Source organism: Sinohyriopsis cumingii, chromosome 2 (assembly GCF_028554795.1).
Source record: "Sinohyriopsis cumingii isolate HCF-2022 chromosome 2, ASM2855479v2, whole genome shotgun sequence".
Lineage (NCBI taxonomy): Eukaryota > Metazoa > Mollusca > Bivalvia > Unionida > Unionidae > Sinohyriopsis > Sinohyriopsis cumingii.
Window position 1 is genome coordinate 68,790,727 of NC_142962.1, and position 13,084 is coordinate 68,803,810.

Genomic DNA, 13,084 nt, shown 5'->3' on the forward strand with positions numbered 1-13,084 from the left:
CCTAGGTATAATAATTGCGATTTCGTTTGTTTATACGTAGGATACGAAACAGTAAAGGCAATCTCATCGAAAAGAAAGGTAACTAACATTGTCCATTTTACTTTTCAGCTGATCGGTCCTCAGTTTATCTTGGCCATAGCACCGAATCTTGGAGAAAAGTGGACACCAGAAGCGGAGGAGGCATGGTCGGATCTGTTCAAAATGATAGCATCTGTAATGAAAGGCGCTATGAGCTTCTAAATCATCAAACAGAAACTCTTTTCGTAAAATGTATCTCCCTTAAAAGACGGAAGATTGGAGATGTTGAGATGTATTTCCTTTTTCCTTTCAATCCAGATTCAGTTGAAAGGTATTAAGCAAATCGGTTGGGATCCCTGTCAATGTACTTGATATTTTGTGTTTTATAATTTAAAAAGTGAATGCATCGGTCTTATTGAAATTTTACATAAAGAAACTATTTGGGAAATTTAAATTTGAAGACTAAAGTTGCAAAATTTTAAACCCATGAAATTCATCCTCAACAGATCCAGTATAATTCTGAGACCGTACATTTAATATGAAATGAGGAAAAATATCCGAATCTGGTGATGGAAGGCCGTCGTTTGTATTGATGTTGTTCTTTATATTCCAATTAACGATTTATAACAGGATTGTTTTTGTGGCGTTATAGATGTGTTAAAGCCTGCAATGTATTATCTCTATCCCGGAAAAACAGTATTTCGTAATTGAATCAAATATCTAGAGTGAAAAGTTTATGTTTATTTAGTTAGTCTCAACATTTTTTGGATCTAACAATTTATCGTCACACATTCTTCTGGCAAGGAAAGAGCGCAGATGAAGCCAGAGATTTTGGTGTTGGATTCTCTGTCAGGAACACTCTGCTGGGGACGATAGAACCCTGCCAACAAGGAAATGGAAGATTGCTATCAATCCGCCTCCACACCACAAACGGGCCTGTCAACCTGATCAGCGTTTACGCTCCCACACTAAGATCCTCCACAGATACCAAGGACGAGTTTTATGATGAGTTAAACTCGCTCATCGACAAAATTCCCAACGAAAAGAACTTGATTTTGCTGGGCGACTTCAATGCTAGGGTGGGTGCCGATCATGACTCTTGACCGTCTTCTCTTGGCAAGTTTGGCGTTGGGAAGATGAATGAGAATGGGCAGCGCCTTCTAGAGATGTGCTCGCACCACGAACTCAGCATCACCAATTCATTCTTTCAGACAAAGCGCCGGTCTAAACACTGGCACCAGCTGGACTTGATGATTACTAGACGGTCAGCCATGAAGGGTGTGCTTCTTGCGCGTACCTTCCACAGTGCTGACTGCGACACCGACCACTCGGTGGTGTGCTGCAAAATGAAGCTTCAGTCAAATAAGATCCACCGCTCTAGGCAAGAGGGTCAACCACGCATTGATGTGAGCAAGACATCATATCCAGACAAGGCTGAGGAATTCACCTATGCTTTTTCCAAGACGTTTGACTCAGAACCCCCCAACGGCAGTGCCAAAGAAAGATGGGATCACATCAGAGACTGTATACAGCACAGCCACACGGATCTTTGGTAAGAAGTAATCAAAGAACAATGACTGGTTTGAGGCTAACTCTGCCACACTCATGCCAGCCATAGAAGAGCGTTGCAGTGCTCACCTGCAATACAAGCGATCCCCCTGCCAGAAGACACTACAGTCATACAGGTCTACCAGAAGCAACGTGCCGAGATTAGCACGGCAGTGTGCCAGTGAATACTGGCTTCAGCTCTGTCAGAGTATCCAGTCAGCAGCAGATATTGGAAACATCAGAGGCATGTACGATGGCATAAAGAAAGCAATGGGCCCCACGAAGAAACTGACAGCACCACTGAAGTCTGCCACAGGCAATACCATCCACAACAAGGGCAAGCAGATAGAGCGTTGGGTGGAATACTACTCCGAACTGTACTCCAACGAGAACCACGTGACCAATGATGTCCTCAATGCCATTGAAAACCTCCCTCTCATGGCCGAACTGGACGAGAAACCTACTGTAGTCGAACTAAAGAAGGCCTTAGAGAAACTGTCCCTAGGTAAAACCCCAGGGAAGGATGGCATCACAGCAGAATTCATCACACACCTGCACGACCTCCTCTGCCAGTACTGGGACGAAGGCGCAGTGCCTCAGGACATTAGAGACGCTAACATTATAAACCTGTACAAGAACAAGGGCGACAGAAGGGACTGCAACAACTACAGGGGCATATCACTTCTCAGCATCGTGGGTAAAGTTTTCGAACGGGTCATCCTGAACAGACTGCAGACGCTTGCTGACAGAGTTTACCCATAGTCGCAGTGCGGGTTCCGCGCAGAGAGGTTCACAATCGACATGATCTTCTCTGTCAGGAAACTGCAGGAAAAATGTAGAGAACAACACAGACCCCTCTTCCTGTCCTTTATAGACCTCACCAAAGCATTCGATCTGGTCAGCAGAGACGGACTCTTCACAATCCTGGCGAAAATTGGTTGCCCTCCAAAGCTGCTAAGCATGATCCAGTCCTTCCACGATGACATGAAAGGCACAGTGCAGTACGATGGCTCAACATCCGACCCCTTTGACATCCGCAGTGGAGTTAAACAGGGCTGTGTCCTTGCCCCCACGCTCTTCGGCATCTTCTTCGCAGTCCTGCTCAAGCACGCCTTTGGGACGTCCACAGAAGAGATTTACCTGCACACACGATCAGACGGCAGACTGTTCAACCTGGCACGACTGAAGGAAAAGAGCAAAGTGCGTGACATGCTCTTCGCAGACGATGCTGCTCCATCCACCCACACAGAAGCTGAGCTTCAGCGCCTGATGGCCCGCTTTGCTAAAGCATGCGATGAGTTTGGGTTAACCATAAGCCTAAAGAAAACAAACGTGATGGTTCAGGACGCAGACCCCCAAGCATCATCATCAACAACTACTAACTTGAGATGGTGAGTCAGTTCATGTACTTCGGCTCTACCATCACCACCAACCTCTCGCTCGATGCTGAGCTCAACAAGCGGATCGGAAAGGCATCAACAACTCTCTCCAGGTTGTCGCAGAGAGTGTGGAACAACAGCATGCTGACCATGAACACTAAGATCTCCGTGTACCGTGCATGCGTTCTAAGCACTCTCATGTACGCCAGTGAAACCTGGACTATGTACGCCTCACAAGAGAAAAGACTGAGCGCCCTTCACATGCGATGCCTCCGACGCATACTCGGGATCACCTGGAGCGTTCGAGTAACAAACAACGAGGTGCTTGAGCGTGCCAAGATTCCCAGCATCATCACACTCCTCCGCCAACGCCGCATCAGATGGCTGGGCCATGTACGTCGGATGGATGACGGACGGATCACCAAAGACATTCTTTATTCAGAACTCGCCTCTGGCAAAAGGTCGATCGGACGGCCACATCTCAGCTTCAAGGATGTCTGTAAGCACGACATGAAAGCCCTTGATATCGATGTCAACACCTGGGAAGAGCTCACTCTCGACAGATCAAGCTGGCGACATGCTCTGATCACTGGTCTGAAAGCAGGAGAGGACAAGAAACGCTTGCTAGCTGATGAAAGACGATCGGAGAGGAAGAAGAAGCAGCTCCAGCCAACACCTGATGCAACCTTCAAGTGCACCAAATGCAGCAGTGACTGCCACTCCCGCATTGGACTACTTAGCCACAACAGACGCTGCACAACCACCAACCGGGACATCTCTCATGGGCACAGTTCCATCGTCTCTCGAGACTAACGGATGCCAACAATGTCATTATCATAATCTTTATTCTTTATCTTCCTTTATCTTTCTTTTTGTTTTCTTCTTAACATTGTTTCGTACTTGATGAAAATTGTGTAGGAAACGAAGCATACAACAGGATATTAAGGCACATTTGCTAACATGAAAGATTATCAAATATCTATCTATCTATCTATCTATCTATCTATCTATCTATCTATCTATCTATCTATCTATCTATCTATCACTGATTCATGGACTGGCTGGCTTAAACGGCGACGGGATGGTTGACTGACCGTAGCATACTTTGCTGGCCAACCAAGGCTTGTGTTGTTTTTTTGTTGTTCCCATTAATATCAACAGATTGAACAGACTTTGATCTGCCGGCGTATTATTTGGCGATAGATCTGAGTCTGTGCGGTTTTCGGGTGGGGTTGACTTGTAAACGGTTATAGACGGCAAGGAGTTGTATAAAACAGTATCTGTACGCATTTATATGTATACTTGTATCAGTTCTTGAAATTAAGAGATATTTTGCTTATTAACTTCCGTAATTACATTTATCTGTCATCAGTATCCTATTGCTAAGTAATGATAATCTATTAAAGTAACAATTTTTTCCACTTATAACCGAATGAACAGAATGAATTTTAAGGACATCAATGTGGTTATTTGTCAATAATCAATCAATATGATTGCCTGAGAGAATAATATTGCATAATTGACCAATTATTTTTAAACTTGTCGCTATGAATGATATTGATGAAACAAAATGTTTGAATACGAACTTCGAGATGGACCTCCTTTTTAAATAATGCAGATAATCTGCAACTATGATTGACATATATATTAACACTAAATGATCATGATTGAGTATTATCGATTTATAATTTTTCCTAATCAATTACAGAGTGAATAAAGTCCGATGGATTTTATGTTCCTTTTGTGACTAGGTCACAATTTACACACCGATGAATACTCATTCGTTATCATTTAATCCTAAGCATTCCAATTATCTTCGTTTCTTTCATCATATCAATTGGCTTCGTGAAGAAAAGCATTCGATGGATAGGTAGTCGTTTTATTTAATTTTCCCTTCACACTGCACCAGTATACGTAGCCCCGTCTTTCTTAAGTCACGTATTTTTACATGATCAGGCTAAGAACGTGAGGTGAATTTAGGCAATTGGGGTGAGTGTGTTGTGCGGAAGAATGAGTTTAATCTTCTAAACATCGATTCTAAAGCAGCTTTAGTATAGAATAAAAAAGAAATTTTCTTTTCCTACATTAACACTACATATGTTTCATCTTGTGGTACCAAAACGATTTATTTAACTCGGGACTTCACCACGCGTTAAATTATCACATTTCTGGTACAAAATAGTTACTCGACTTGTCAAGCCCAACAAGCCACTCGTCACTTCTTCAGGGGAAGTAACCCCGGAAAGTAAATGCCAAAACATAAAATTCCAGAGTTATTTTTGAGTGCTACATGTTTGAATAGCAGTGTGAAATCGGCAATAAGAATTTTTTTTTAAAACAGAAGTAGAAAGAATGAAGAAATAATTGGAAAATTGTATTTACACATATTATGCTGCCGTCAGCCCAACGATCAACTTCTTTTTATCGTAATATCGCACTGAGAACCAACTATTTTCACCCAGTTCCATGCTGGGAACAAATCATGGAAACCACTTGTGGCAAAATCTAAACGCCATCTACATAATGTGCAATATATTTTATTTCCTCGTTATGCTTGGAGGTACTAAAGTAAATACGTCAAGAGAATTATGTAGCAGAATAATGTAATAATAAGAATAATAATAATAACAAAAACAACAACAAGAATATATGTAAAGAGTTGCGGAATGTTTTCTTTTTGTAAATATTATCGCACAGCTGCGTACGTTGATAAACTGATGCTTTGCTGAGTTTTGATAAAATTGCATTGGAACGGCTAGCTTTTATCATTTGGACTCCTATGAGTTTTCAATATTCATTATCAACCCTCGCATATATTTCACACAATCGGTTTCAGGGCATTCACCATGATCTAGCTTTTGTGTTATGCTCATAAACGTTATGAGAAACTTCAAGCCAGTTAACAAAACAGTTACCTTGTTAGTTTACTGAAAAGCCGATGCAATGCTTTACAACATCATCAAATAGTTTCAAAACCTTTACTAACAATAACTAAGATTCTCATCTGTGATCCATTAAAATGCGCATGCCACTCATTACAAATGCCATTATGCAAAATCGACCAAAAATTGCCTCGATTTAAATTAGCATGTTACCATTTAATCGAAAGACACATGCATATGTATGTCCGAAGCAGAATTTTAAACGTCTCTCTTCATTCTGCTTGCGTTGTTGTGGCAGCTTATTATAAAGTAATCAATCAATAACGGCATTCATACAGTCTTATAAAATGCAAAAAACTGTGTGGTTGAATATCTTTCAAAGCAAACCTTAAATCAGATTTATTTAACCTATATTCCGGAGTACGCATCTGAAATAAGATCTTCCTTTACTAGCTCATATTCTGAAACAAAACGAAGTACAGCTTGAAGCAGAGAGTATAGTCTCTAGACTACCAAGGTTTTCTAGAAGAGCAGCACCTCTTGTTTTGAAACTGAAACTGGATGACATATTCTAGCAGAAAATACGAAATTTACAAAATTATCGACATCCAGGCTCCGCATTATATAACTGATTTAGTTCCACCTTGTTCACGAGACACAATGACTTATAATCTGAGAAATTCGAACAATATCATTCACTATAAATGTATAACCACTTTGTTACAATCAATCGTATATGCCAACACATATAGACTTATGGAATCGTCTGCCCCATCCCGGAAAATGTTAATCTATACTTACCTACATTTCTGCTCCATGCTATTTAGCATTTTAAAATAAGCAAGCTTCTATATTAAGCCGGTTAAGTCACAAAAGCAGTTCCTTAAACTGTGATATTTTTAGATTTAATCTTAGTGTCATTACTTCCTGTTTTAACAGAAAAGGACCTTCATTTTATTTAATGCGAATTGGTTGTAACCCACCGAATACACCAAACACTATCCTTCTTTCGTCTATCTCATTTCATTATATATTTGTACGCTTAACTGATTATTTATTTAAATCGTTGTAGTAAAGATATAGAAATCAATAAAGGTGCATATGACGCCTTTAACGATTTTATTAATTTTTCTGTCAAAATAAACTAAATGATACTGGCAGCGAAAGCTGACGTTTAACCACAAACTATTTAATGCATGAAATATTGAGGGAATGTTTTGTTTCTTCAACATGCAAATATGGATGTGTCAATACGTAAAATTGCATTTCCTAAAAAAATAAACTGTAATTTGAAACCCGACATGACAGGTTTTTGACTTTCACAATGATTCATGTTTGTTTGGTAAAATTGCGTTCCAGTCACGAAAAAGAGGAATTCGATCGTGATCCCGTACTGTCAATAAGAGAAGGTACCATTAAAATGACCCAGGAGATTTACAGCATAGTGTTTGTAATGCACGCGCATCACAATGTAAACGTTTACACCTGCGAAATGGACATTTTGCCTGATGTATGCAGCGTACTGCTAATTAACATGATAAACTAAGCCAAATATAGATCACGTGCGCCTACTGCCCCAGTGTTACTTATGCGATGATTTGTATCAGTGCTCTTACACTGTTCTACCTGAAATAAAATGTGTATTAGACCCAGTCTAAAACCAAGACAAATCATTTGAACTTAGTGCAGGCTTACAATACTGGGACAACTAGTCTCGTTTTCATGAACACCACTTGTCCTAGTGTAATCATACTAAAAACGACACCAGCTGAAATAGACGATATGGTTGGAATTTCATTGTTGAAGAATAAGTTTATATAGTTTTGATCGTCACAGTTGCCTTTTATTTGTTGAGGGAATGCGGTTTTAACATTGTTCACTCTTGAAAGTATGTGAATATTTGTTTCGGATAGAAATTATAAATTATAAAGAATATATGATAATATCACCAAATATATACTTATTGAAATGTAAAATATTGGGCTACATTGTCTCCAATAAAAGCGTTTGGGATATGAGAAGGGTTAGTTAATTTATTAATAGAAAACTCTATTGTTAGGAATTATTTCTGATGAACAGACTTTCATGCACTGGTAGCAATTGAATCACTGTGAACAAGAAAAGTTATTCTGCAAATGCCACTGTTAGCTGGCAAAGAAGTTCAATTTTCTGAAAGGGTTTAATATTTATACAGTTAATTTCCGACTCACATCCTACGTTATTCTAGGACATACTACTGTTTACTTTTCAGAATATTGTTAGGTGTTCTTAAATTTTTGCCACGTATTTCGATAGTTCATAAGCAAGCAGGTATCGGCAGGTATTAATCTTAATGTTACTGTCTTGTTGACAAATAACCACGGTTATCGATTGTTCATATACGGTTGTGTTAGGAGTTTGATCGCCATCCAGGCTGCCTCGGTGTGTCGTTGGAAAAGGTACTAACCTCGCTATTAAAAACAAAATTCGAACAAATCTAACTCACCAGAGTATTTGATTCGAAATATTTCGTAATATGCATTGTTAAAGGATTCGAAAAAATTTCACGGCAAAAAGGACATATTTGCCGTACATAGTTCCAGACAAAAAGTGTGTAATGGATAATTAAAAGATGAAGATTCAATGAGAGTTAGAAACTTAACAAGTCAAGCAATGCTATTGCATGTTGAAGCCGTGTTATTTAGATTCATATTCTCTTTGATAAGTTTTCAGTATGTGATAGATATTCATGCGACAATCAAAACAAATATTACCCAAAACAATAATTTGAACAAATGTAAAACAAACATACGCATAGCCAGGAAAAAATATAATGATGAATAAGATTAGCTTTCATTAAAATCTGACATCGTCGTTGTAACATGGCTGAATGTGAAATATGCATAAATGAAGTTGTCCCGCGCACGTCAAGGGATTAAAGTTTAGGGGCATGGTAATTACGTACAATGTACAATGGCTTATTCCAAACACTGGGAGAAAAACAAACAATTACTATTAACAGTCGTCCTGCAAACTGAAAAAAGGTGCGATTAAAATCCGCGTAGATTATGCATATATCATTTCATGAAAATTTAGTCAGTTACAACTATATTAGGTAATTATTATGAAAAATATGTGTATATATTGTAACACCCCGTGTGTTATATATCGAAAAGACCAGAATTCAAGACTTTAAAATGCTTTTTATAAATAAAGGTGAGATAGAACACGCCTTTCATTATTACTTAGTGACTTTACATATCAACATAGTGTTTGTCACAACAATAATTACTTCTGATAATATAGAGCAGACTTGTTTGTATAAATGCCGAACGACAATGTTGTAATGCACCATATTATGATGAAATTAATTATATTATTAAATTCATGCGCATATGAACAGCTAAATTTATTAGATTGACTGTAGCACATTCTGACATAGTAGCATGATCTCAATGGAAAAAATTACTTTTAGTACTAGTATACCTGAGCAGTGTGATGGGAGATAGCAGTGACTTTATAAAAAATTATATAATTATAAAGCATTTAAATTCAATAGCAATCATGTAACAAATCTATTTAAAATTTCTCATAACAAATTCATTCAGTTTTGGGATTTTAAACTGCCAAAAGTTAATATCGGTTATGTAAAAATATATAATTGATGGTATTAGAATACATGGCCGAACTTCTTTTCTACTCAGAGGTTCATACTTTGCCACTGTGTCAGCTGTCTGCCAGTGCACTGTCTGCACTTATTTTTATTGACTCCTATTCACGTCACATGACCTTAGCTAGCCAATCAATGTTTTTCCTTCTCAGGGCTAGCCATGTTGGTAACCATGTCAACTGTTAAGACTGCATGGAAAAATCCCTCTGAACACAAAATTTAGACAGAATTAAGTTGACCTCTCAATGTCAGTGGTGTGCGTATTTACTTTTAATCTTATTTGTATATTCATGCATATAATTACGTAGAAATGAACGAAACGGACAAGTGAATTTCGATGTGAATCACGACAAAGTACAGTAATGCAGTGAGTCGTAATACAGTTAGAAATGGTCCCTATCAAACGCATACTATTTCGCACATTAAAGTAAAATAACAAGAACTTACAATAATGAACAGTACTATTAGCTTTAACTTATTGTTCAACAAACGTCTGACAAGAGAAATGTGATTCTTCGGCTTGGCAAATTGAATCCATCGCTATCCTGCATCTCCGCTCTTTCGGTAATAAAACTCGACCGGATGGTTGAAGTTACTAATTTATGGACTAACATCATATTTCTGGCTTTGATATTCCAAAATCATGGAAGGTAAGATAATTCATTTCCTAAACTATTTATATGAATGTCCAGCACGATACACGCATGGTCCAACATGAAAATGAATATGGCACCATAACTGATGTTATGCGAACTTCTTTCCACTAAATGTTGATGTCCCAGGGCTTGTAGAACTGTTGATGTCTTTAGATGAATTCGTTGACGAATTCATTAATACTTATGACAACAGAGTGACATTACGAGGACCAGAGCAGGGTTTTATACTCATATTTAGTATAAAACAGAGTATACCTTTATAAGAGAGGCAGATGGCGATCGAAGTAATAGTGGGTGGGTGGCATACGTTCAGGAACGGAAGAAGTAATTCGCACGTGGTAGATGTTTTCAGTGACATAAAAACGACATGATCAAATGTGCCTAAGTCTCGAAGATCAAACGTCACCTAACACCTCAACGTTTAACATCAAATAATTTTCATATATTAAATGGATAATATTTTTGCAGGCAAAACTCCATTCCTAATACCATTAAGGTATTACAACATAGTGAACTACCTTACGTTTTTCTGGCTTTGTTTCTTGTTTTTACATTATCGTTATTATCATTAATATTAGAAAAGGAATGTAGTTCTAAATAGTGCCGACTATTTTGGTTTGTTTATTTAGGCATTACAATATAATACATGTGGTTCATTATGGGAGTACTTGAAACAGTGAAAATGTTATTTTATGACATTATGCAGAAAAATATCGTAATCGATTGGAGATGCTGACAGTCTATGGACAAAATTTAAAGATTTCTCATTTTTCCAAATGGCCCTCTATATGTATAAATTAAAACTGGTTGTTTGTATTTAAAGGTTCTCAGTATAAATGAAAAATAAATAATAAGTTATACCTTTGTCAATGTAAACATTTGAAAGCAGTCATTTGTCTTCACAAACTGTTCAGATGTTGGTACAAAATTAGGAAAGCATGATGTTGTAGATTGTGAGGATTGTGGTAGATTGTGGTCAGCCGTGTTACAGGTATAAAAGACTGCTTTTATTTTTCTTCTCAGAAATAATTGTCTCTTTTTATGACTTGTATACCAGTGATAATGGCAAAATGAGGCCCTTTTCCTCCGTCCTTCCGTCACGCCTGCATAGAATTTAGGTTTATGTCAGTTTTTAGGGACACTAAAGAACAAATTTATCAGATTTAGTCCAGCTATAAATAATAATATAACACATTGTCTTTGTGAAGCATTGATTATTTTATCTCGGATGATTCATATAAAATCGATGTATACGTGTTGATATTCCAGAAGTTGGTCCGATTCATTAATATTGGCATATGAGTTGGACGAATAACGAGCAAATTAACATTCTGAACACATAACTAGTGATAAATAAACTACTTCGTTGGCGTGTTCCATGTAGATAGTTATTAATTGTTAAACTTGACCGGTAAATGTTTAGTTAGCAATAGCAAATACCGACAAAGAAACAGCAATTGGTTACATCGCTCTCTCTCTCTCTCTCTCTCTCTCTCTGAATGTAGAGACAGGCTTTCGTGATCTATGCCACTTGTCTCATTAAAAGTGTAATTCGACCTTAAATCTACTATGTGATGTTTGTATGGATTACCACAATTATCTTTGAGAGCTGACACATGCATAAAGATCACACATTTGGGAAGTTAGCACGGAACCACTATTTCTAAAAACTATAATTAATATCTTAAATCGCAAGGACATATGTAATCGTTCTAATTTATTTTAAAGAGGTTCATGACCAAATCAAGTCTTCTCTACTTTACGAGATCACGACAGGTATCTATATTGGCAGACGGAATTTATCGTGTAGAAATGTGGCATTGTTAAGAATAGATCCATTTAAAGTGTGCTTTTTATACTGCTTCTCTCATTCCACGCTAAAATTGATAGTGACGTAAATTACACGCACAGGTCTTTCACTCTTTAATTACGATTTAAGATTAACTGACTGTTTCAGAATTCATGGTTCTTACTCTAACTTTTATACGTAATACTTATGACCTAATTTTACTAATTGAATAGAATTGGGTGAACTCAGTATTTTAAATATAATATGTTATCCACAATTTTTCAGTCATATCGCTATGATGTCTGCAGTGTGGCAGTTTATTGTGATGTCTAGCAATGGGGCGTCATGCCACAGACAAGTAACACATTATCCTGACACCAGGCCAAACATTCCTAAGACAATCTTCTTAATGCTGAGCGCCCAGTGCGGCAGCTGCTAGTACCATTTTTATAAGTCTCTGGTATGACTTGGCCGTGGTTCGAATGCGAGGCGGACGCTCAAACCAATTAGGCCACCGGAGCAGTTGTAAAAAGCCGGATAATATGAATAGCAACGATAAAATTAAAATGAATGAAGGAAAAGGACAAATAATTTCAACTCAGCCGAAGGTATTGCTTGGTAATGCAAATTAATGTTATGGATTAAAAATATATTGTATCCTTAAGCACAAGGTAAAATATTCTCAATAAATTAGAATATGCAGACATTGCAGTTCGTGTTTATTTGACATCATTAAAGTTTGCAACGTTAACGTATGCTTTTATGCTTGAATAATTTATGTCAATATGATTGTTGGTGTTATTTAAAGAATATTAATTATACGTCTGCAAATTTAAACATGGCATTGTTTAATTCAAAGCTGAATTTAAGACATAAATAAAATTAATCGAAAAAAATAAAGAACAGCAAAATTCACAAATCGATGACATTTAAGACAACTGATAGTCTGGGCATGTGCATCTTAAAGCAAATGAACCATTGTTATTGAATTACAATAACTTAAAAGTGGAAATATGGAATATACTTGTTCAGTGCGTATAAATGTGGTCCCCAAAAGAAGATGGATAAATACTAAATACCAGCTTTGTTTTTTCCAAGTACTCTGCCACTTGCTATGAAGGATATCAGCACACTAAAATCACAAATAGTGATGGGACTAGTAC

At 37.5% G+C, this 13,084-nt stretch overlaps 1 protein-coding gene across 1 annotated transcript in view; it reads left to right on the forward strand.

The window, feature by feature from the left end:
- Positions 1–650, forward strand: part of LOC149805103 (uncharacterized) — a 64,031-nt gene extending 63,381 nt beyond the window's left edge. The window contains exon 3 of the mRNA XM_089947351.1: positions 109–650. Coding sequence (XP_089803477.1) covers positions 109–240 — 132 coding nt within the window. The 3' untranslated portion in view covers positions 241–650. The remainder of the gene's footprint in view (positions 1–108) is intronic.
- Positions 651–13,084: the final 12,434 nt, after the last annotated feature.